This window comes from Aedes aegypti, chromosome 2, assembly GCF_002204515.2.
Source record: "Aedes aegypti strain LVP_AGWG chromosome 2, AaegL5.0 Primary Assembly, whole genome shotgun sequence".
In the NCBI taxonomy this organism is placed as follows: Eukaryota; Metazoa; Arthropoda; class Insecta; order Diptera; family Culicidae; genus Aedes; species Aedes aegypti.
In genome coordinates, this window is record NC_035108.1 from 372960508 (window position 1) to 372984699 (window position 24192).

At 37.4% G+C, this 24192-nt stretch overlaps 1 protein-coding gene across 1 annotated transcript in view; it reads left to right on the forward strand.

The window, feature by feature from the left end:
• The window catches only part of LOC5569440 (chaoptin), a 156443-nt gene that overhangs the window by 90427 nt on the left and 41824 nt on the right, over window positions 1-24192 (forward strand). Inside the window, exon 3 of the mRNA XM_001658478.3 lies at window positions 3645-6864. Within this exon, the coding sequence (XP_001658528.3) occupies window positions 3645-6864 (3220 nt within the window). The remainder of the gene's footprint in view (window positions 1-3644; window positions 6865-24192) is intronic.

Below are 24192 nucleotides of genomic sequence, written 5' to 3' on the forward strand. Positions count from 1 at the left end.
AGGTGAAAAACGCCCGAGCCAGTTGTGTGGCAAAGGGGGTGAAAGTGGGAAGAGGTGCGGAAGGTGCCATATCAGACGCCATATTTGGCTCCGCTTTATAATGTCCTTAAGGATCCGTCATCGTAATCATCGAATCTTCAACAGCCATTTTTCGGTTCAAAACTGAAATTTACTCGTCGAAAATGTGTTCACTGTGTTTCGGTTGGAGAATAAAATACAGTGAACACATGAATATATTCATGATTTTGAACGAAAAAACTGCTTTTGAAAATTATCGAGTTGATGACGGATCCTGCCCCCTTAAACGAATTCTCGTCATTCCGTGTCATCGGCTCAAAGATTGGCGTTCCCCACAAAAGTAGTAAATAGAACATTACAAATGTAACTCGATGTCTTCGCAGAAATTGTCCTTCATTTATTAATTTGTTTATTCATTATAACTAGTTCTATCGCACAACATCAAAAATAGAGAAGTTAATTAACGCAGCGACACGAATTAAGACTAAGACAGCTAAATTTTCACATACTTTCATCGTCATTAAAATATTATGGAAATATTCATTTTATGTTGGTGGTAAAACACACGAGCAAAACAAACATTTTTGATTTTTTTTTATCACAGTCCTAAAAAAAACATCTATGAATGATTATAATCCCTTCAAAAACAGTTCTAAAGGTTTCTGCTTCGACATCATATCATTACGATATTCGCCTCATTGAAAAAACTCAACATCCCCGTGCCTAAAATTACATCAGTTTTAATTTTGAACGTGGTTCTGACTTCAATTGATCTCCGTATCAACAAAAACATTATGCTCTAAATCATCCGTGCGTAATAAAAATCATTGAAATTTGTTGTTCATGCGTAACAAGTTCGGTGTTCATTTTACCATCCTGTTCATTTTTTCACCCCTTCCCCTATGACAAATGGTAAACAAACTTTATGCTGTTACACACATGTGACTTAGCAATCTGTATGTAACCTAGCGTGTTATTTGTTTCTTTGCAACCACAGATTCAATTTCAATGTAACTTATTCATTTTGACAGCTCTAGGTTAAGTTACATGCAAGTAAAAATGCAACACCTATGTAATGTAAACAAAGCGTAAGTTACAATGTAATAGTTTAGTAACCAAGTTTGAAAATCATCAATAAGATATGCTACAAATTATCTGAAATGCAACGGAAATGTGATTTGTTTTATTTTTCTAAAATATTGCATTTGTTACCAGTGCTACTTGGGTAATGCAAATGGTTCGCGGGACGAGTTGACGTCTGGCTATTTGTAAAGGAATATGTCAGATAGTCAAGCTAGTCCCAAAGGTGGCTAAGTATTTAACAAATCTGTCTAAGCAGATTTGCAGTCTCTTGGTAACAACCTTGACTGCCGACTCAACTATCACATGGCAAATATTCAGTGTGTTGATACATTTGTGTGTGATAGTTGTGATTCCGATTATGGAACTTCTTATCACCTGATATGTAACTATCCAATCTTCGCGTAATTGCGATTCCAATTACTTGGTTAACACTTATTAAGTGAAACTGATTTCAGAAACCTGAATCTTCAGAACATTCTGTTATTCTTAACCCGCTGTGGTAATGAGCTATAGGCTCTCTTCACGCTCATGCGTTTTGCAGTGTCCTTTTTAGGGCGCTGTTCGAACCCATTGTGGTATGGAGCTACATGCTCTCAATTCGCTTATGCGATTTCCCCTCTTCAAGGGACCCCACTCCTATTTCCTCCCATCTTTCCCTTCCCTTTTCTCTCCCTTCGGGTAGATGATGAAATAGGCTCAAATATGGCGATGGCACAAATTTGGGGAACGTGCCTCTGGAGCCGGCCTTCTGATGCCTGATACCTGATGCATAATATGACTTAATCTTTGATTTCAGATATAATTTGGTTGAAATTGTACGATTAAATTTAGATTAAATCGATTTTTTTCAACATGCTTGCATTCTCCATTCTCGTTTTTCTTATATGCCAATATGAAATACTTTTCTAAATATCAAAAAATAATGTTTAAGCTTCGAAAGTATTATGAACTTTAATGATAAGCATAGTTATACACACGAAGTTTGAATAATGTGGCAAATAAAGCAAATAAATTGCCATACAATCTGGAAAACTTACATGCAAGTTGGCTGAAAAGCCAAATATTGAGATTTCAACATCAAGTTCCTCAAAAACTAGACGTGCTATGATAATTTTGAAAACGGCAATGGATTCACCAATCCTTTATTAAGTAAATAGTGATATTTTGGAGCTTGAGAAAAAAACGTGTTCCACAGTATAACTTCAAAAACAACACACACCTCTGATTTTTTCATATTTTGTTTAAAACTTGCTCAGCTTTCCAATGATGCAAAAATTGGTGGTTGGGAACACTATGAAATTTCAGTTGTTCCAATATAATCCAATGCGATAAAATTCAGTTGGTCCGATAAAATCCAATAAGAATTTGACTTAACTTCAAATGGCCTAAAACTACAGTTCTAAAAATTACATTTAATTTTTAACAGCAAAAATTGTAATACAAGGCAAATTTTTAGCATCGCTTTTTAACTAACGTCTTTTTGATTTTTGTTCTTCAAGCGGCTTTTTTATGCGGAACGACAGCCAACGTGAACATACCTTAGCGTTATCTTTTTTATTTAAACCATTTTTTGTTCAAAACCTGTACTGCGCATAACTACATATTTGTAACATTCGACGAAAGTAGGCATTGTGTAAATGGATAAGGCAGTATGGAAGGATACAACATTTCTGAAATTACCAAGAACTCGAAAGTGCTTATTTGAGGCTGAAATTCTGTACAGCTTATATCGCATACCGGGTGGATAGTCAGAGAATTATTCTGATAGAAATTACATTGCTACTACATTACGTGGATCATGTATAATCTCAATGTGACTGTTATGCGGTTACAATTACCAATGTGACAGAACAACTTAGTACTTTTGTCGAATTTTCTAGAACAACCTCACAGATTTTAGTAAGATGATTGATTATCTCGAAATTTTCAAAAATGTCGAATGTGACAAGTATGCAGTTATAGGCAGTATAGTACGTTAAAGAAATGTTGAGTTTCGAAATAAGCGGTTCAAAATCCTTCGAGTCCATGAAGAACATTAATAGTGTGTGAAACACTGCTGCATGGGAATTTTTTGTTGTTATTTGAAGTCGAACGAAAAAGCACTTGCGTGGTCTAATCCTAATGTACTTTTGGATCACATCAAAGATTCATCTTCATTAAATTCCTCAGAAAAACGGAATTGAGATAAATAGTCGCCTAACGTTTTTGACACAATTCTGCTCCATTTTTAGCTTGACTTAAACCCATAGAATAGCCTAAGTCTTTCATCATCATTTTTTTACAGCAGGATCTACCTTTTCCATTCCTATATCGTTTTATGGAAACGACCAACTGTGGAGATTAGGCAATGGTGCGATAGAAGTAGATACCATTTTTTCCTCTGCTCCACTCAGACTTGAGTGGATGGGGATTCGAATTAAGTACCGAGAGATTTCGTTCAGCTTAGGAGCAATCCCCAGGGAGAAACTAATTTAGCTTTAGAAATTTCTACCGGCTGCAAATTAAACCGACACGTTTTTTCTCTGCTTGGTTTGTGCTTTCAGAAACAACATCCACCACCTGGACGGCAACTGGGGCAGCCTGGCGGACTCGCTGCGGAGTTTGCACATCTCCGGTAATTCGATTTCGGAGCTGTCGCTGTTTTTGCACGAGGACAAGCGTTCCAATCACACGGTGCCCACGTTCCAGGCTTCGTCCTCGATAATCACCGCAAAACACTCACCGTTGGGCCCGCCCCTTCCAGCATCTCCCACGCAACAACAGCAGAAACCATTTGCCAAGCTGAAAAAACTCGTTTGGTTGGACATCAGCTCCAATCGGATAGCCCACATAGGTCCAAATATTTTTCCGAAATCGCTGGTGACGATTGATTTGTCAAAAAACATCCTGACTGCGTTTCCTGCCGCGGTGTTGGAGCATTTGCACGATTTGCGGATCCTATCGCTGAAGGACAATTTGATAGCGAAACTAGTTGGCGTGGACATGGCAGGGTCTCGAATCAAATTCGAAAAGCTGGACCTCAGCATAAATCTGATAGAAGAGCTGCCCTCAGGGCTGTTCAATGGGACGGTACGGGTGAAGGCTATCAATTTCGATAAGAACTTCATACGCAGCATTCCGGGGGACGCTTTCCGAGATCTGGGGGTAGTGCACATGGTGCTGGCATTCAATTTTATTGAATCGGTGGATGATGAAGCTTTTGCCACATTGGAGCAATCGCTGGAGTATTTAGACTTGGAGCGCAACCGGCTGTTAGCTTCCCCGAGGGCCATTGGCAGTTTGAACAAATTGCGGTATCTGTACTTGACATCGAATGAACTGACGGGGATCGATCAGCTGCCAGCGACGCTGAAGGTACTGTCACTCAGTGGCAATAATTTTACCTCCATCCCTGTGGAAGGGCTGGCTAATTGTACTGAGCTGTCCTATTTGAACATGGGCTACAATAAAATAGCGGAAATTGCGGAGAACGATTTTGTCGGATGGGGTGCCAATTTGCAGACACTGCTACTTAGGAACAATAAAATAACTAGTCTGAATTACGGCATTTTCAATGGACTGGACACGATAAAGGAGATTAGTCTGAGCTTCAACGATATTCATTACGTACATCCTAATGTGTTTGATAATGTGTCCAGCACGTTGAAAATCCTAGAGCTATCGTTCGGAATCTACCGGGAGGAATATCCAATGGATGCGCTCAGTGTGCTAACCGAGTTAATGTGGCTGGGGCTTGACAATAACAACCTGAAGGTGATTCCTGACGATGCCCTTTCCACTCTGAGCCAATTGACATACGTGAATTTCGCATTCAACCGAATTACGGTGCTGCCACGTACGGTGTTCCGGTCGGACATTCACAAAAATCTCGTCGAAATTGATTTGTCATTCAATCAGATTGAAACTCTTCACTCCGGCACGTTCGACAATCTCGAACTGATTCAAATCATAAATTTGTCCTCGAACAAAATAAAAAGCATCGAGAAAAGCTGTTTTTTCGACTTGCCCTACTTGACGTACGTGGACCTGTCATTCAACGGGATGCAAAACGTGAGCGAAACTGCGTTTAGTTTCCTACCGGCGTTGCTCAGTGTGGACCTGATGTACAACGAGATGAGTACGTTCTCGCTGAAAATGTTCAAGCACGTTTCAAATGCCACCACCCCCATGAGGCTGAATATTAGCAACAATGCGATCGATAATTTCGATGGCGACGTGAATTCACTTCTCTACGTTTATTCGCTGGACGCCAGCCACAATTTGCTCCAGGAACCCCTCGTCTTCCGTGCTCTGGCCTATTCCCTTCGGATACTGTACCTCAATTGGAACAATTTCACCACGCTCCAAAATCATGCCTTCGGCGATTTACAAATACTGGAAGTTCTCAATCTAGCGCACAACAATATATCATCATTAAGAAGACGCAGTTTTGCTGGTCTGGTTAACCTGCAGGAATTCGATTTGAGCCATAACAAGATTGAAGTGCTCCAAATTGAGCAATTTTCTCCGCTCAAAAAACTCCGTCTGCTGAAACTGAATAACAATCGGCTTCGGGCAGTTCCTCGCGATGCCTTTCTCAACACACGAATCGAATTTTTGGATCTATCTAACAACCTGTTCGCTGCCTGGCAGGCAACCGCTTTCGCCGATATTGGATTTACACTTCGCTCCATCCAGTTTAGCAACAATTTACTAGAGTTTCTCGACGAGTACATGTTTACCAGCACACAATACTTGCTTGAGCTCAACCTCTCCTACAATCAAATTAAACTCATTCCGGATAACTCATTTGCTAATCTCAACAACCTCACCATTCTGGACCTCAGTTGGAACCCATTCATTACCATAAATTTCAAAGAAATTTTCCTCAATGTGCCACGACTCCACGAACTACACCTCCAACACACTGGTCTCTACCGCCTGCCTTCTCTCATACTACCCCAACTAGTAACGATCGATATCAGCCACAATCACGTCCAAGAAATCGAATCCCTAGAGGAGCTCTACTACCTCCGAGAATTCTACGCCAAAGACAATAAAATCAACAACATCACCAACTTACTTCGAAACCTTCCGTCCTCCATTCGAGTGCTGGAGATCTCGCGAAATCCAATCCGAAAAATATCGTTCCATGATTTCACCCAAAATCGACGATTAGAAGAGCTCTACATCGAAGACATCAAAATCACCAACCCAGACATCTTCATCAAGCTGCACAACCTCAAAAAACTTCGCATTAACTCCCAGCACAACTTCTCCGAGCTCATCTCAAAACTTCGTGGTCTCCAGGAACTCTACGTTACAGTCTACGAAGATCACATCGACGACAATCTCTTCACGGCCAAAATGCACACAATCACCAAGCTGAACCTACTGGAGATCACCGGACGCCGTCTGGTGCAGATCCACCACAAAGCCTTCGTCGGCCTGGCGCGCAACCACGACCTCAAGCTGCGGATACGAAACACCCTGGTGAACGATCTTCCACCGGGGATATTCTACGCCCTCAAGTACATCCCCCGGTTGAGCATCGACCTGTCGGATAACATGCTGGCGGCGCTGGCGCCCGATAGTTTCTATCCGAACGCGAGCTCGTGGGATGCCGTGGGGACTCGGAGCGTCATCGGGGGACTGGACATCAGCAACAACCCGATGCAGTGCGATTGCGGGCTGGTGTGGCTGGGGCACTGGCTGAGGCGATGGCTTCGGGAGACTACGCAGGTCAACCCGATCCAGAAGGACGAGATGCGGAAGATGATCCGGGTGAGTGACTTTTTATTTATAAAATGATTTATTGAAGGGGCCTTCCAAACCAAGTGTCCACAAAAAATACAAACGTGTAATTGATCATCACCGATTACAATAAAATTTTAGTCATATGCTCGTTAAACTTTAAACTAGTGGGTGTCGATATTTTCTATTTTCTGATCGTACGTCCCGTATTTAACGGGACAGCACCAGTGAGCTGTCCTACCGTTTTATTGAAAATGGTCAAATTGTCCCGTTTTTTGAAAATTGACAGTAGACACAACAGATAAAAAGTAAAACAGCAGTATACCTAATTATTATTATTATTATTTATTTTTAATCAACAATTTTGAAAGAGGGAAAAACCCCTTTGAGTGATTTCTTTTTGGAAATCTTTCTCAGAGAGGCACAAAACCTCTTTATCTTTTCACAAAACGTTATAAAACATACTTAAAACTAAAGGCTCACACGGTAACGAACCATAAAAGAGCCATTGTCTTGAAAGGGACGTCAATTAGGTATGGAATAAGGGCATCAATTCAGTCGAATAAAAACCAGTCGAGGAACGAAGCACAACCTTATTGATATCTGAAAATAAATTGAAAAGAAAAAAGAAATAACGAAGTATAAACAAAATATGAGGTTTCATTCAAGAAATTGAACAATACTTTTAAAATTGGATAACATTTTACACCTAGTATGTCACGCACAGACACAGAAACTGAGAGACCAAAATTAGTTATGCTGTTCAATAATTTGTTTCTTGGAGAAATATATTTGTCGCAATGAAATACTATATGATCAATGTCTTCATAGGATTTCCCACAGTCGCACAAATTGGAATCTGCAATGTTGATACGATACAAATGGTTGTTGCAAGTGTAATGATTTGACATTAACTTCGAAAATGAGCAAATTAAATTTCTACTAGCTGACATATTATTAAACCATGGAAAGTGACTTACTTTAGGACAAAACGAATGACACCAACGTCCTTTATCACTAGAGTTCCAACAATTTTGCCAATTGGAAAGAGATATTTTTTTTAAATTTTGAATAATATTCAGAAGGCGAAATATCACGATTTAAAATTACGCCACGATTCACACCTAATCTAGCTAAAGAATCAGCCTGTTCATTTCCATAAATATTACAATGAGCTAGGACCCATACGAATTTTATGACGAATCCTTGAGAGTTGAGATCAAATAGTATTTTTTTAATCATAAAAATGATATGATGAGTTTTAAAATTAAAATTGATTGTATTCAATGCATGAAGACAGCTCAAACTGTCAGAACAAACAATATATATATTTGGAGTACAATATTTGATCAAGATGCATGCAAAATATAAGGCAATCAGCTCTGCTATGAAAATAGAAGAGGGAGATTGTAATTTAAAAAAGTGAGCTGAAAATAAATTGTACACACCGAAGCCAGCATCATCATGAATCAAAGAACCATCTGTATAATAAAATTGTGCAGGAGTGATTCCATTAAATTTCCGCTCGAATAAAAATTTAGAAATATTAGAATGTTAATTTTTTGGAACTTGTTGCAATTCATGAAATAGAGACAAGTCAATTAATGGTTGATAAGTATGAATGCTGATATTAGAATTATAAAATACTTTCCAAGGAATTGAAACAATATTTTCAACAGAACAATGATTAAAGGAGTCTAACATTTTGCTCGTGGGATAAATTTCAAATAAAGACCTTAAAATATTAATAATGGGATGATTGTTAGAAAAACAATTCATCATAAATTTACAGTTCAATTCTTGAAAACGAATTTTAAGTGGAATAACACCAAAACTTCAATTGATTGAGTATGAGTTGAACTCATAAGTTTTAAACAAATTCTCAAGCAACGAAATTGTATTTTTTCAAGTTTGACAAAATATGTTTGTGCAGCACTACCAAATGTAAAACAACCATATTCCATAATTGAACGAATAGTAGTTTTGTAAAGTGTTATTAAATCAGAAGGATTTGCTCCCCACCAAGTACCAGTGATTGTTCGTAGAAAATTTGTTCGTTTTGCACAAACTTTTTGAATATATTTGATGTGAGTGTTCCAATTCAATTTAGAATCAAACCATATACCAAGATATTTGTAAATATCAACTTCTTCAATTTCAAGTCCATTTAGATATAAATTTATATTTGTGGGAGAATATTTTCGTGTAAAAACAATATATTTTGTTTTTTGAACAGAAAAATAAAAACCATTTTCATGTGCCCACATATCAATAGTATCTAAAGGACATTGCATAAAATGTCTAATGATCTCTCTATTTTTGCCACTAATAGAAATCACATTATCATCAGCAAATTGTAGTAAGTAACAACCATGAGGAATAATGGAAGCAATGTCACTTGTGAATAAATTGTACAAAAAAGGACTTAAACAAGACCCTTGTGGAAGGCCATAATAACTATAACTAATAGTTTTGGAACATCCATCATGGAAAAAAAAATCATAATTTTGAAAGAAAACAAATTACATAAAAACTTAAATTGGTCATTTTATTGAACAATAAATCAATTAAAACAGAATCATATGCTCCAGAAACATCTAAGAAAGTTGAAACAACATCCTGCTTTTTATTGAATGAAAGTTTAATTTGTGAAGCCAAAAATGAAACACAATCACGGGTACCACGACTTCCTCTAAAACCAAATTGAGAAGATGGAAAAATTTTGTTATCTTCAGCCCATAATTCAAGGCGGTTTAAAATCATTCGTTCAAACAGTTTACGAAAACATGACAGCAAACTAATTGGTCTTCTGCTATCTGCAAATTAAGGATCTCTACCAGGCTTCACTATACTAATAACTTTAATGGAACGCCATTCAAGAGGTACAATGTTCTGATATAAGAAAGAATTATAAATTGAAAGTAAATGTAGTTTCCTTTATCTGACAAATTATTTAATACAATAAATTTCATATTATCAATTCCAGAAGCAGTATTTTTGGTAATTGATAACGTCATATTAAATTCAGCCAATGAAAAAGGATTGCAAAGTTCTGGAAAATAATTAAGAGAATTTGCCTTGAAATGTATTGGAGGAGGTACAAAATCAGGACATATTTTTGAAGAAAAATCATCTATCCATTTTTTCGAATATTCCAAAACACTGGGAAGAGACGATTTATAATTCTTTAAATTACGAGCACAGACCATAACTTCGATAAAGAAGTCTCTCTGTTAAGATTTTCAACAAAACTTTTCCAATAATTTCTCTTTTAAAATTTTGTTATTCTTGTAAACTGTGCTTCAGCTTTACAATATAATAAATAATGATTTCTGGAACCAGATCTGCGAAATAATTTGAAAGCATCTGATTTATTCTTTAAAGAAATGGAACACTCATCATCTCACCAAAAGGAAGGAAGATTTTTCTTTACAGTACCAGACACTAATTGCCTGTTCTGTGAATTCCGTAAACAGTTATTCAATAACTTTGAAAAAGTATTATAGTTTTCAATTGGTGAATCAGAATTAACTATATTTATCAATGAATCAGATATAAGGTCAGAAAATTTGGTCCAATTGACATTTCTACAGAGATCAGGAACACATGGTTCATTTAATATATTATTGTATTTAGATGTTTGAATTTCAATTAAAATAGGCAAATGATCATTACCATTTGGATCATCAATAATATTCCAAGCAGATTGCATTGATAAATTATTTGAACAAAGGGATAAATCAACACATGAATGATTATTGGAAGGCACAACAACCCTAGTAATCTATCCATCATTAAGAATATTTAAATTCAAATCATCAATCAAATCCATAATAAGAGAACCCCTACCATCCGTTTTTTCACTACCCAGGCAAAATTGTGTGCGTTGAAATCGCCCAATACATAAAATGGAGAAGGAATTTCATTCAAAATACATTTTATTTGAGATAACGAAAAACTTGCATTTGGAGGAATATAAAAAACAAACAATAAAAAACTCACATTTTCTTTTCTAATAGATACAGCAACGTATTCTATTTGTGATTGAAAAGATAAAACTAAATGTTTGAATTCAATATTTTCACGAACACCAATTAATACTCCTCCAAATGATGAATCCCTATCTTTCCTTATTAAGTTAAATTGAGGAACACGGAAAAATTTTGGTGTTCCTAACCATGTTTCATTCAAGCAAAACACATCTACATTAAAATTTGTAATTAATGCTTTCAACCCATCAATTTTGGGAATAACGCTGCGGCAATTCCATTGTGAAATGTAAAAATTATTGCAATTATTCGAAGCCATTAGGAAGAAAATAATGAGGCAATGAGGGGAACAAATGAATTAAATATTTTCAAAAGAGTGTCCATATATGGTAAAACCAAAAATCATTTAATCCCAAAAAGTCAACAATTTCTTCAAGGATTCTCAAAATTGACTGACTTGAATTTTCGTTATTTTGCTCATTATAATTAGTCTTGGACTGCTCATTAGGCTTGGATGAACAATCAGAATCAAATCTTTCAAAACCTGGAATATTTTTGTGAGGTGCAGATGCCTTAAGGGGAGGAAAATTCATATCAAAAGAAGTTGATGGTTGAGGTTGATCAGAAATATTATTTTGTTTGTTCGAAGAAATATTAACAGTTCTTCTCCTTTAATTAGGAGGTTTGTTAACAAAATTATTGAAATAATCAAATGATTCTATTCCATCATCATTGGGTAAAATTTCAAAAACAATAGCTGAAAAAATGTTATCTGAAAATTTCATTACTTCAGCATATGATAAATTGTTCTTATTTCTTATTTTTTTATTTAATTTGGATTGATGATCAATGTAAACAGCACAATCTTTCGAAGATTTGTGCTTCTGTTTACAATAAATACAAAGGTCCGAATTTTCATTACATTCAGACGAAGAATGCGCTTCGCCACACTTCGAACGTTTGTGTTTATTGGAGCAAAAACTGGAAGTGTGACCAAGAAGGAGTTATTTGTCACAATGCATTTGCTTTGGGTAGTAAAGCCTCATGCGAAGTTTGACATTATTAATAATTACGAAGTCTGGCAGGACTGAACCAGAAAACGTAATTTTGATGCAATTCGAATGCATATATTTGGAATCATTTCCTACAAAATATTGAACAAACGAACACAATCCAGGACTCCAACAGGAGAAAGGGATTGGTTCTTAAAAATTCCTGAACCATGGTTGCTGTCAGCATATGACCAATGTTCCCGCCGGGGTTGGTTACCCGATCTTCCCTAAGGTTGCTTGTACCCTGTCCAGTATCACAAAAAGGCAGGGTCGATCATTACGATAAATAAAAAAGTTTGGATTTAAGTTTCAGTAATAACTGCTATATATATGTAATTAACTGTTTGAATATTTAAAAGCTAGTCATCTTTTGCATTCAAAGAACGAGCATTACAATTTAAAATATTAGAAAAAATATGTTAATCCCTTAGAGAAGCATAATCCGATAACAATTTTATAAATAAGTTTTACACTAGCTTGAACTGCTTAGGTCATTGTGGTGGTTTTTACGATTGCACAATCATTCGATTCAATTGTTCAGTTAAAAAAATAAAATCAGAGGTAGACTTTTGACTAGAAGTAGATGCAGACAATTTGAAGGGGGAGGAGCTTAAACTGCTCGCTACAATATCGGCATAGGAAATTCCTTTGGTAAATCTATTTGAAATCATAATGATTACTTGGACTGGGGAAAATCCAAGTAAATCAATTATTCCATTTTTGATCGTAAGGTCACTTATAGCCACTTGTGAGACCGTCGTCTTGACTTTGAACGAACGTTCGGTTTTATCGTCATAAGTAGAACATTTTTGCTTCTTCTCTTCAAGGTATTTGAGAAGAAGTTCGCGATTAAGAGTTATTGGCAAAACACGAAAGTCTTCTTTCTTTGCGATGTGGAAGGAAACCTAGATTCTCCTAATGCAGTTCAAAATCTCCTGCCTAATTCCTTCAAATTCGAAACAACTGACCACGATAGGCAGCACTTTATGTTTCATCTCTTGAATTAAAGAGCCTGGGCTAGTGGCTGCTTCAATTTGATGCTCGAAAAATTGTCTAAAGTATCAATTTGGTTACTCATTTTGATGCAATTATCAAGATTAACCATTTCACCTTGTAGGAAGAAAGTGCGCATTCAGGAGCAACGCCATTTCTCCCATTTTTTCCACATTCAGTGACATTTTTTAAACCCGCTTCAGATCAATGGGTTACATACATGACCTGATTCGTTACTCGCCACATAGTAACGTACATGCGTTGGTGTCCATGCACGAAAAATCGCTAAAAGTAAGCGGGAAAATGAACGTCTAACGAATTATTTCTCAAAATGGGGAACTATTTTCGAAAAAATATTTGGTACCGGTTGTACGTAATGATTTTGGCCATCACGACTACCAAATATTTTTTCGATTATTGCTTTACGATAAATTTGAAGTTAGATGCCTTTCCCCATACAAAATAAAACGAGAAAACTCCTGCTGATCAACTGTGAACAAGTGCAAAGCAGGTTATCCATTCTTGGGCGACGACTCAGCACAAAAAAACTTTTTTGCTTTTCCTTTGCAAATCAACTTAGTTTTCACTAGCCGGTTTGGCTTTTCCTAACAAATGAAACAGTGCTGAAAAGTGCTACTTTTCAGCACTATTACACAGCGTAACAAAAATGACATTTTTGCGTGTCTTAAGGATCAAATTATGCGTCTCTAGTAGATTTGGGGTTGCTGAATCTGATGCCATTCTCAGAAACGTTCCAGCACGTCACAATTTGTAGCTACAGGTCGCCAAAGTTGTATAAAACACTGGTTTTAGTAATGTTTACATAAAATTTAAGGTACAATTTATTATACTTTTTTGTAATCTAATCCACCAAACATGCAAAATAGAACTTGAACTTTCATTTCAGACATAATTTGATTGAAATTGCGCGATTAAATTTCGATTAAACCGATTTTTTTAACATGCTTGCAGTCTCCATACAAAATTCTTCGTTTCTTCTATGTGGCAAAATACAACAATTCTCTAAACCATCAAAAAATAACTTTTCCGTATCGAAAGTAATACAAACTTTGATAATAAGTATTGTTATACACATAAAGTTTGAATTCTGTGGCAAATTAAGCCAATATATTACCTTACAAGCTGGCAATCTTGCATGCAAGTTGGATGAAATATTCATTTTTTGCATTTTCAACAGTCAATATCTCAAAAACTAGACGTGCTATGATATTTCTAAAACCGGCAATGGATTCAGCAACCCTTAATTAAGTGAATAGCGGTATTTTGGTGCTGGAGACAAAAACGTGTTCCGCTGTGTTATCGGTGCTGAAAAGTAGCACTTTTCAGTACTGTTTTTGTAATCCTCAACTAAGTACCTGAGCATTTTTAAACGCCATCCATCGAATGGATCCAGATTTGGAGAGCTTCTTATTGTGCATCTGTTCGACGATCGGAATCCGATTCAGATGAGCGATTCTGATTTGGAATTGGATCGTCTAGCAGACTTAGGTTTAACAGTAGAGTCCGCTAGTTTACTCCCAGCACAAAGCATCACACGACGATTCTATAGGCCGTTTGAAACATGTCTTCATGTGCTGCCTTCGTCGTTGGATTATTTTTACAATCGCAAATTGAATGCAGCATCTTACCTGTCCTGTCCTCGAATATTGAGCTTGATCTGCTTGGTATCAGTTGAAGCGTGAAAATTTTGTGACAGTTATCTAGTATGTATATATCACAGCCTACCTGATTGAAAAGTCCTGAATCTATATTAAGGTTCCCCCAGACCTAAGCGACTTTTTACGACGACAGCAACAAAAAATCGTCGCAATTTCACTGATGTTTCGCTGCATGCACTGTTTGATGAGCGCGTCTAAACCACAGCTACGCGATTTCGTAGCGATTCGCGTCGTGTCAGTCAAGATGGTTCCATAGAGGAGTGCTTGCAGCGACACAACAACGAAATCGCGACGATTGTTTGTCGCTGTCGCCGTAAAAAGTCGCGTAGATTTGGGGGAGCCTTTAAGGTGAAGATGAATCGAAGCCAAAGTTCAAATTTTCAAGAGCACGGATCTGGAGAACCAAACATCCGACTGAGCTGAAAACTTAATCGATTGGTCACTAGCTGGTGGTGACCAATCGATTAGGTTTTCAGCTAACACGGATGTTTGGTCCTCCAGATCCGTGCTCTTGAAAATTTGAACTTTGGCTTCGTTTCATCTTCACCTTAAGTGTGAACATCCATGTGGGTTCTCATGTAATATGCTAGTGATTCAAGAGTCAATCCGATTAAAACAGCATTTTCCGTAATAGCAAAAAATGTTGTATGCAACTCGTTGCTAAACTCGATTTTTTCAGCACTCGTTGTATTCATCCAACTCGGCGAGCCTCGTTGGATAAATGTACGACTCGTGCTGAAAAAATCTTCATTTTGCAACTTGTTGCATAAATATTTATTGGAGTTTGGAGTCGTGTCGTATAACAAAAGTATACATTTTTTAGTCATTTCTAAGAGTTGCAAAGTTTTTGTTAGCATAAAGACTGGAACGCGCAAAAATTGGTCTACTTCAAATTGATGTGTTTCTATTGAAAATGCATTAAAACAAAACCTGAAATGCTGCATTTGAAAGTTGAGTGTATATGCAATGGGTGCTATAATGAGTTTTTGTCTTTCACTCTCCAGTTTCCAAAATGACGTCCAAGTAAGAAGAACAGTGTATCAAAATTTTGCTCGCGCAGCAAGAAAATCTGACGTTCTCGCATGAAACTTATGTAGAGGCGAATTTCAAGCAGCTTCCGGGACAGGAGTTTTGTACCGCATCAGGAGAAGGGAAGGTGGCTGAGATTTTCAACACCTTCGAACTATCAAAATTCCCGAAACAGCAACTCGTGGGGCATGCCATATGCTCGTGTTCTCTTCATTACGGGAACCATCAATCATGAGATCTACATCTAGGAGGCCACGAAAAGCGGCTACTGAAGCAACATAATGGACCTGTGGTGTTCTGGCCAAAATTGACGAGCTGTCAATATGGGAAAAAGGCAATCGGATTGTAAGATGCTAAAACGTGGTTCATAGACCACAACCACACCCCCCCAACACACGGGTAAAAATGCGGCACTCTAAAACAGGAGAAAGAGTAATGATTTCGGGAGGAAAGTGTGTTTTCATGTTATGAAAATACACCATGACCAAAAGTCATGAAATCATGAAACATTTTACCGTAACGCCGGCTGTTTGTTACGTTTTCAATTTTTAGCGAAGAAAAATGGCAATTAAAATTCTCAAATCATGAAGCATGTATGCTGGAACCATGATTAAAATTCATGGATTTGGTCATCTGTTATTTATGATTCCTATTTTTGATACGAAAAGTGGCAATTTCGGTCATGAAATCATGAAGCAGGATCTGATATCATGAACACAGGTCATGAAAACATAAGCACTTTTCATGTATTCAGATGCCTGTCATTTATGATTCCAATTTTGGTGCTGAAAAGTGGCAAGTTGAGTCATGAAATCATGAAGCAGGATCCCTGAATCATGAACTCAGTTCATGAAAACGAAACATTATACGTCAATTTAGATCCCAGTTTATATTTGCCATTGGTAAACAAATACAACAAAGTTTTACTGCTTTTGTGCCGATAGTTTTGTAATAAACCGTGAAAACATTCCACAAATGTCAACCTAACGAGTGTGACATCTTTAGCAGGAATGCGAACATTCGGTGGGTAGGTTTGTACGCAAAATATTGTTTCGAGCATCAATTGAATTGGTAAATGGTCCCTGGGCTGGTGGATTGCATGAGTTATGGAACACTCTTTAACAACTCTGCGGATGTGGAAAGTGGAACTGGATCATCCGGCTGCCGAAGGCCTTTTGTGACCTGCTCTGTTATAGGACGTGGGGTATGCATCACTTCCGAACAGTTAAAATCGCCGATGAGCTTGTCAAGCAAAATCTTCGCTCAAAGTGAAAAATTGCCCGGTTCTGCAAAGTCACGATTAAGTAAGTACATTGATTGTGTCGTGAAACAATGTTGGAACTCACGAGAATTTCACCATGAATGTCATCGATATGATGACAAGGTTCCGAAGAATTTAAACTTTTTCAAAACAATTTTTTTGTTGTAATTTCACTAGAAAAGATTACCGATCACCACGAGACACGTTGACTAAGGTGAAGAAAGTGACAGTTAGATTTGTGTAACGCCCTGAGCATACGAATTCTTGCATAATAGTCACGATTTCATGACTTTTAGTCATGATATCATGAAACATAAAATTTTATGAAATCATGACTTTTTGTTCATGAAACCGGCAACGGATTTTTTTCCGTGCAGCCCAGAACTCCGTCCTACTTGAACGGTAAATCCGTTTAAGCTGAAAACTTAATCGATTGACCTCTAGCTGGTTGTGACCTGAGAGAGACTCGCGAAGAGGAAAAATATCAACGTCATATGCAGCTCAGATTCCCCTCTCATGAAACGTCAGATGCAGCCCACCATTTTTATGGCTGAAAAAGTGAAAAGTATTGTGTTCAAAGTAAACTGTTATTTAAAACCTCAGTCGGCGGAGCAGTTTTTTCCAAAGTTGCTGATAAATCTAAGCAGCAGATTAATTATTTCTAATGTCTGCTACGTTTGCTGGCATGGAATTTCACTCAAACAGGTATTTATGATTCGATGTGATGCAAACTCAATCATGTTTTGCTGAGAGGTTCATGTGAGGGTTTGAACAGCATGCTCATAATTGGTATAAACACAATGTGAAATAAGAAAAAAAACTCAGCAATCACAGAAAAAGAAGAGCGTCTTCGCGAGCCTCGTCTCAGGTTGTGACCAATTGATTAAGTTTTCAGCTCAAACAGGTGTTTGGTTATCCAAATTTGTGCCCTTGAAAATTTGAAGTTTGGCTTCGTTTTATCTTCACCCTAAACCAAACTGACGTTCGGCGGCAAATAAGTTTGATGAGACCAATGTGCAAAATTTTTTGAAAGGGGTCAAACTGAAGGCACGGCAGTTCGGATTTGTCAAACCAAAATAATAAATTTAACATTTTTTCCCTAAAATATATGGATCAAGTTACCAAAATAAAATAAGAAGAAGGTTTTTGTATTATGAATTTTGACTGAAAGAAACGATTTTCTTGTCGACCAATTTTTGCGCGCTAAAGTTTTTATCCGTCAAGCTGTAGAATTACAGTCTTTTGGCCAGAATGTTGATCAATATCCTTCAACGTAGATATTTAGACATGATCCCTGGGAGAACACATGCATCTAATTTGTTAAACAAACTGTAAATTCGAACGAAGCAATACTATACTGTTATGCTTCTCGGACATAGAATCACTAATTATTGATAAATGGTCACTTGCGAAGAGTTTGTCCGAAAAGACATCAACACAAACGAAATGAAACATTTTCTCTATATCCAAAGAAATCGACCTCTATTCAGAGTTGCACAATATCGGTCATATCAGCTGATGGCTGATGGACTAAAACTATCAATATCAGTTGCGAACTATCAATATCACTTGGATCTGACAACCAACAGCGGTGATGCGACATCGCACTCTAGATCACAATCACTGCAGAATGAGTGATCACGTGGTAATTACCCACGCTATTGATGTTTTTCAGTGACCAACACACAGTATCAATCCGTCTGCAGCACTATCAAGAATATCGTACTGATAAATTGCCATTTTATTTGCTTAACTTAAGGCTAAACTTGACCCATCAGTGAAATCCATAGTCTATCGCCATCAATGCACTGGTGATGGAGTAGAGAGCATGATGTTGATGTGATATGGAATGATCCGAATTGCATCGCAGTCGGCCTATACAAATCAGCAAATTTCAAGCGTTGATAGTGACAGCAAACAACTCTATTCCCTATTTTGAGTAAAAGCAAGTTGGCTTTCTAAAGCATGCCGTGCAAAAGGATACCTTCTATGGTGCCAGTAATTTAAAAATAAGAAAAACTTTATCGCTCATTTACGTTTGATTTTTCTTGGTATTCACCACAATTAGCCCCCACTCTCTGCTGCCCTGTGCAACTGTTGATGCCATTAAAACCGCCACCCGTAAAATAAATAGAAGTACTTTCATTCACTTCCTGAAGGCACCGGCAAAAGTACATTTCTTCAACCATAAGCATACACACCCGCTCCGGTAGTAGACTAACGATGGTCTCTGTGCAAATTTGTATAAACATGCGTGCGTGAGCGCCAGCATAAGTTTAAATTTATGCGGCAATAAAACATGAATAAAGCACAAATCAAAAGGATATGCTGGAGGAACAACTGCTGACTGGCACATTTACCTCAACGCGTCTCGAACGAGAAGCAACAACGACAAGGAGCGCTTTGAAGATGTGTAGTGCAGGGGGTTTCAAGCTGTATGGTCCAGGAAGCACCTCTTCATTATTGAGGTTTCGTTTTAAATTCAGCAGGATTTTTCTAAGTTCTTATTTTGTTTATAGTTCTTGTGAAAAATTGTGCGTAAACATTTCGAAGAAGTGTCGTCTGTAAACAATCCAGAAAATCATTAAATAAATGAAGACGTAGTACACGATTGATGCCATCCACGAGTTTCTTTGAATAAAAGATCATATCAGCAAAACTATAGTGTGGTTTCGAACAAAGCATCGCAGCAAATTTAAAAGTATCGGTAGAAACTTTGAGAAGTATGACAAAGCACCTGCGAAGCATTAACTGATTCGGAGAGCATAGTTTGAAAACCGCTGGTGTATAGTGTGTCGTCAACGATGGATCCCCAGAAGAAACCAAAACCAGCCGGGCGGCCATCTGAGGGGAACAAAAGTTTATTTCCAACCTGCTGTTTATATTGCTAATTGAAAAGTTATAAAAAGTTTCCTCCGGATTGCCTTCGTCGTCACCGACAGGGCTTCCTTTCCCCTATTGTGTCACTACCAACACAAACAAATTGCCAACTGGGTCACCATCAGCAAGCATTTCGACCAATTTTGCATATATTCCTTCCTTTACGCATAAAAATGGCACAAGATTGCTGATAGCTTGATGTCAACAAGAGAGCAACAAAAAAAATCAACGCCATCAGTTCTCTGTCTCGTCGTCGTAGTCGTTGTTCTGCTTGACGGACGAAACAGGGTATTAATTTCTGTCAATCGAGCGAGAAACTGCTTTTTTCCTGAAGAATGATTTTTCGGACTGTTGCTCTTCGAAAGACGAAAGGAACGAAGCAACACGTCAGGCGGAAAAATATTCAATCAAGATTGACACATGTGCGTTTTGGAAATATGGGAGAATTCTTGGAAGGCTACGTTCTCAAAAGCATCAAAAAACATCTTGTTTTTTGCAGTTATCAAAGGTTTCGAATGGGAGCTGTTCACAGAAGTTGTTTGCGGTATCTATTTTGCACTCTTCAGAAAAAATACGGCTGTTTTAAATAACATTGGCTAGGAATACCTTCTATAGCATTGCATGGTGAGTTTTAGATTAAGTCTTATTTTTCCGAAGGGATTAAATGTTGTTTTTAATTCTTTATAAGCCCTTGATAACTCCTAACATGATACTTATAAGCATATATTCTAAAGGATTAACTGAACGAAGTACTGATAAAATATATGGAGCATTTTTGTCAATCTTGTTGTGGTTTTGATCACCGTTTACTTGATTGTTTCCATTTTATTGGTATTTTTTGGTGAAGGATAATGACTTCCGATTTAGAATTTTTCGTATCAACCTACTTTTTTATTTCGGTCTTCTTCAGAAACTGTTGCACACACATAAAATATAAAAAAATAATTCACAATTGACATAATTTTTCCATATAAAATCAATCAAAAATTTACAAAGAAGACACTTACAAATCCACCGACTGCTTGTCCTTTTCAGCAGTATACTTAATTCTAATTTTCTATGTCGTTTCCCTCAAGGTGTACTGCATTGTCCCTTCCCTTCAAGTCCTCAAGGTGTACTGCATCGTCTCTTTCGTCATGTTTGAGAGCCCGTCTACGTCACGTTATATGTTTACTGTTGTCTCTCTGTTTATCTTAATGTGAACTATTTCTGCTGTTCATCGGCGCGTGTCATGGTCGATCCTCTCGAGAAAAATCAAATTGATGTCTGTTTTCTATCGCGTGGTACGTGAGCCCCGTTGATGCGTATGGGATTTCTGTGTTGCGCGATTCGCTTGTCCACTGCAGTGGTTTGAGATGTTTGTTTCATCGGTGGTATAGCACCCTTGAGTTTGAGGAATCGATAGTTTGTACCTGTTAACCGGTTTGAAGGAAGCAGTGATGTTGTGTTTTTTTTTCAAAACTATGCTCACCTTCTTGCGTCACAGATGGGGTAAAATGGTTTAATACTAGGACATAAACTTATAGATTTTCCTTCAATTTCCCGATGAAAATCAATCATTTTTCACTTTTCTGCGTGAGGTTTTCCGATGATTCTATCAACAAACAAGCGTTTCCATGCCACAGAGCAAACTCATGCAGAAGCTTGGTTGCTGACTCTTGGTTCTCCATACTAAATTGCATTCTATTCCATTCATTCGGTCACTTCGAAGCATCCCCTTTTTTAACCTTTTTGACACTATTTAAAACCGCAAAAAAGCTCAAATTCGGGAAACGTTTTTATGGTGATTGCTAGCAAATATTGTGAAGTTACTGTTAAGGCTTCGAATAGCCATTAAACGTGGATCTTGAAACGAGACAAATCGACACAACGACACAAATCCTTGTAGTGGCATTTTGGATAATTTTGTAGTTGTTGTCCCGGAAAATATGTTTGACCGTTCTAAGGCTTTCCAGTATGGCTTTTCGAGTGCCACTTAAAAATTGTTAATCAAGCCAACTTAAGAGTTGTGGGCATCTAAAAAAATATAGTTTTCCACTTAAATTTGCTTATCTCTTTAAAGTCACAAGAACTACATACCTTCAATGTTCATCAAAAATGAGTATTATTACTTCTTCTACAATTCTTCTGAAGATCACATTCACGCAAAACTGGAAACAAAAAAAATGGACCAAAACTGATTTTTGGTTCCACCATAAGTTTAAACTTTCAGAATCAATTTACTTAGCTTAAATTAAGAGTTAGATCACAAACGTCTTAGACAAAGTTCTTCATAAAAACAATTCTATTCCTTACCCCGAATGCCATTTCCCCAAATGCCGTCACCTCGAGAGCCATTACCCCGAATATACTATTACCACGTATTCCTTCAGCCGAATGCTATTTCACCGATGTTATGATTATCTTGACATGATGACACTGATGAAATTTCCCCATGATATTGGAATTCGGGGTTATGGGTCGTTCGAGGATATGGAATTCGGGTTAATGACATTCGGGAAAATGGCAATGGGGTAGAATCCATTAAAACATTTTCTAAATGTTCGCAGAAGAGCATAGGCACAGAGAAGTGGCACACAAAAAAGTTTGAGTCAATACAAAATCCTTAATATCCTTAAACATGACGAGAACAGAAAAAACACTTTTTTTTCTGATAAAATGTAGTGTACACGCCCAATTTAAGATCGGATTAAATTAACTGTACTGTTATGCAACCGTACTGCGTTCACACTTAAGTGATAAGCACTAATGTACTCTCAACACTTCCAGTATTTTACCGCCATAATCGAGTACAATGTACAATTATCTAACAGTGAGAGGTGATTGACCGCCATAGAATTGCCTTTAGAAACAATTTAGAACGATTAGTCAATATGCATTATAATCCTATATATTACCATATCGTATTGAAATACAATTAATAACTGATCAGAAGTTATACAGTATACAGTACAGTAATCAGTGTCAAGAGTCCAGATGTGATCCAAATCGAGCACTCGACACTGAAGAAGTCTGTAAATCGCAGACGAAATAGGCCTATCTGTCAAGATAAGCAACACATATAAGAGTTTAAAGGCTCGCCTTACTAGTGATTTAAGTATTTTATTTTTTTGCAAAAAGTGAAGTGTTAAAGTTCAATCAGTAGTTTTCAACATAATTTAATAATCCCTCCCCTAAATTTAATATAAAAAAGTGTAGTCATAACCCATGTACATCCTGTTCATCGCTACATTTGCATTTTCATTTTCAACAATTTCTGAAAGTGATCCTTCCACCTGGGTGCCACCGCCGCCCGAGTAGCACGCGAAACATCCTCCAAAGAGATAGTTTTCAAAAATGGTTTCAATTGTGTATCAATAAAAGCATCTGTAATTTACCTGGTTCAAGTTCGGTTGCATATCAATATCAAGGCTCATAAAGTTTCATTGCCATTCCAAAAGACATGTTTTTCATACCTTGTTTGACGTTCAACATTTTTGAAACGGCAAGATTTGCTGCAAATGTCCCTTGGAAATAGCAATGAAGTCAAATTTATCAAGATGTTTTCAGCAACTTTTCAAACAAACTCTTGAAACTTCTTCCAAAATGCCGATTTTAATGTTATGTTAATAAATTACTTTCATTAGAAGCATCCGAAACTTACCTGAAATTTTCGTTCTTATACGCACAACTCAAGAAGATTCATCCCAGTTGCGAGAAAGTTGCACTAAACTACGTGTATGACAGCTAGAAGTTTGTTTGTTTCAATCCAGTTGTAATATGGTTGACTGGCACTTTACGTATCATCTAACAACGAAAACATGGTCTAGCAACATGTCTCATTTGTTGCGCGGAAGTTTTTGCGAAAAGTGAGATTATTTCAGGCGTGGCCTAATTTCGCCAGTGATGAACTTGTATTCCGAAGGTTACAATCAAGTTATAAGCAACAAGCTTTGATTAATGGACCATGTGATCGCTTTCATCGGCTTCGTGGCCGAGCGGTCAGTGTCGTCAGGCAGTGAGCGCATCGTGTCATGGGGTGTGGGTTCGATTCCCGCTTCAGCCATTGAAACTTTTCGTCAGATATGTTTCGCGGCTGTGCCACTGGAGCATGCTTGTCCGTTGTCTAGTGTTAAGTTACAGTCTGTGTTGCTAAATGGCTGAAGACGGTGTCCGTGTCTTTTTTTTTTTTAATATGTTGCAAACAGACTCCGGCTCTTGCGCTTTTTGCATTGCTATTCAGTGCAATTGTAAGTCATATTTTCAACAATTGACAACTCTGATTAGTTTCAAGAGATAATTTTATTCTTGAGTAGAAACAAACTATGCTGCTTCGGTGTTTTATCGGTCAGCAAATTCCTTTCTAGATCATTGCACATGGCGGGCACCATTGACCGTTGCATAGAATCTCCGCATATCATTCCTGTCCATGCTTTCTTGAGCTTCAGCTACCACACTTTCTTCGTGCTGCCTTTTCTTTCTGCGGTGGATTCACT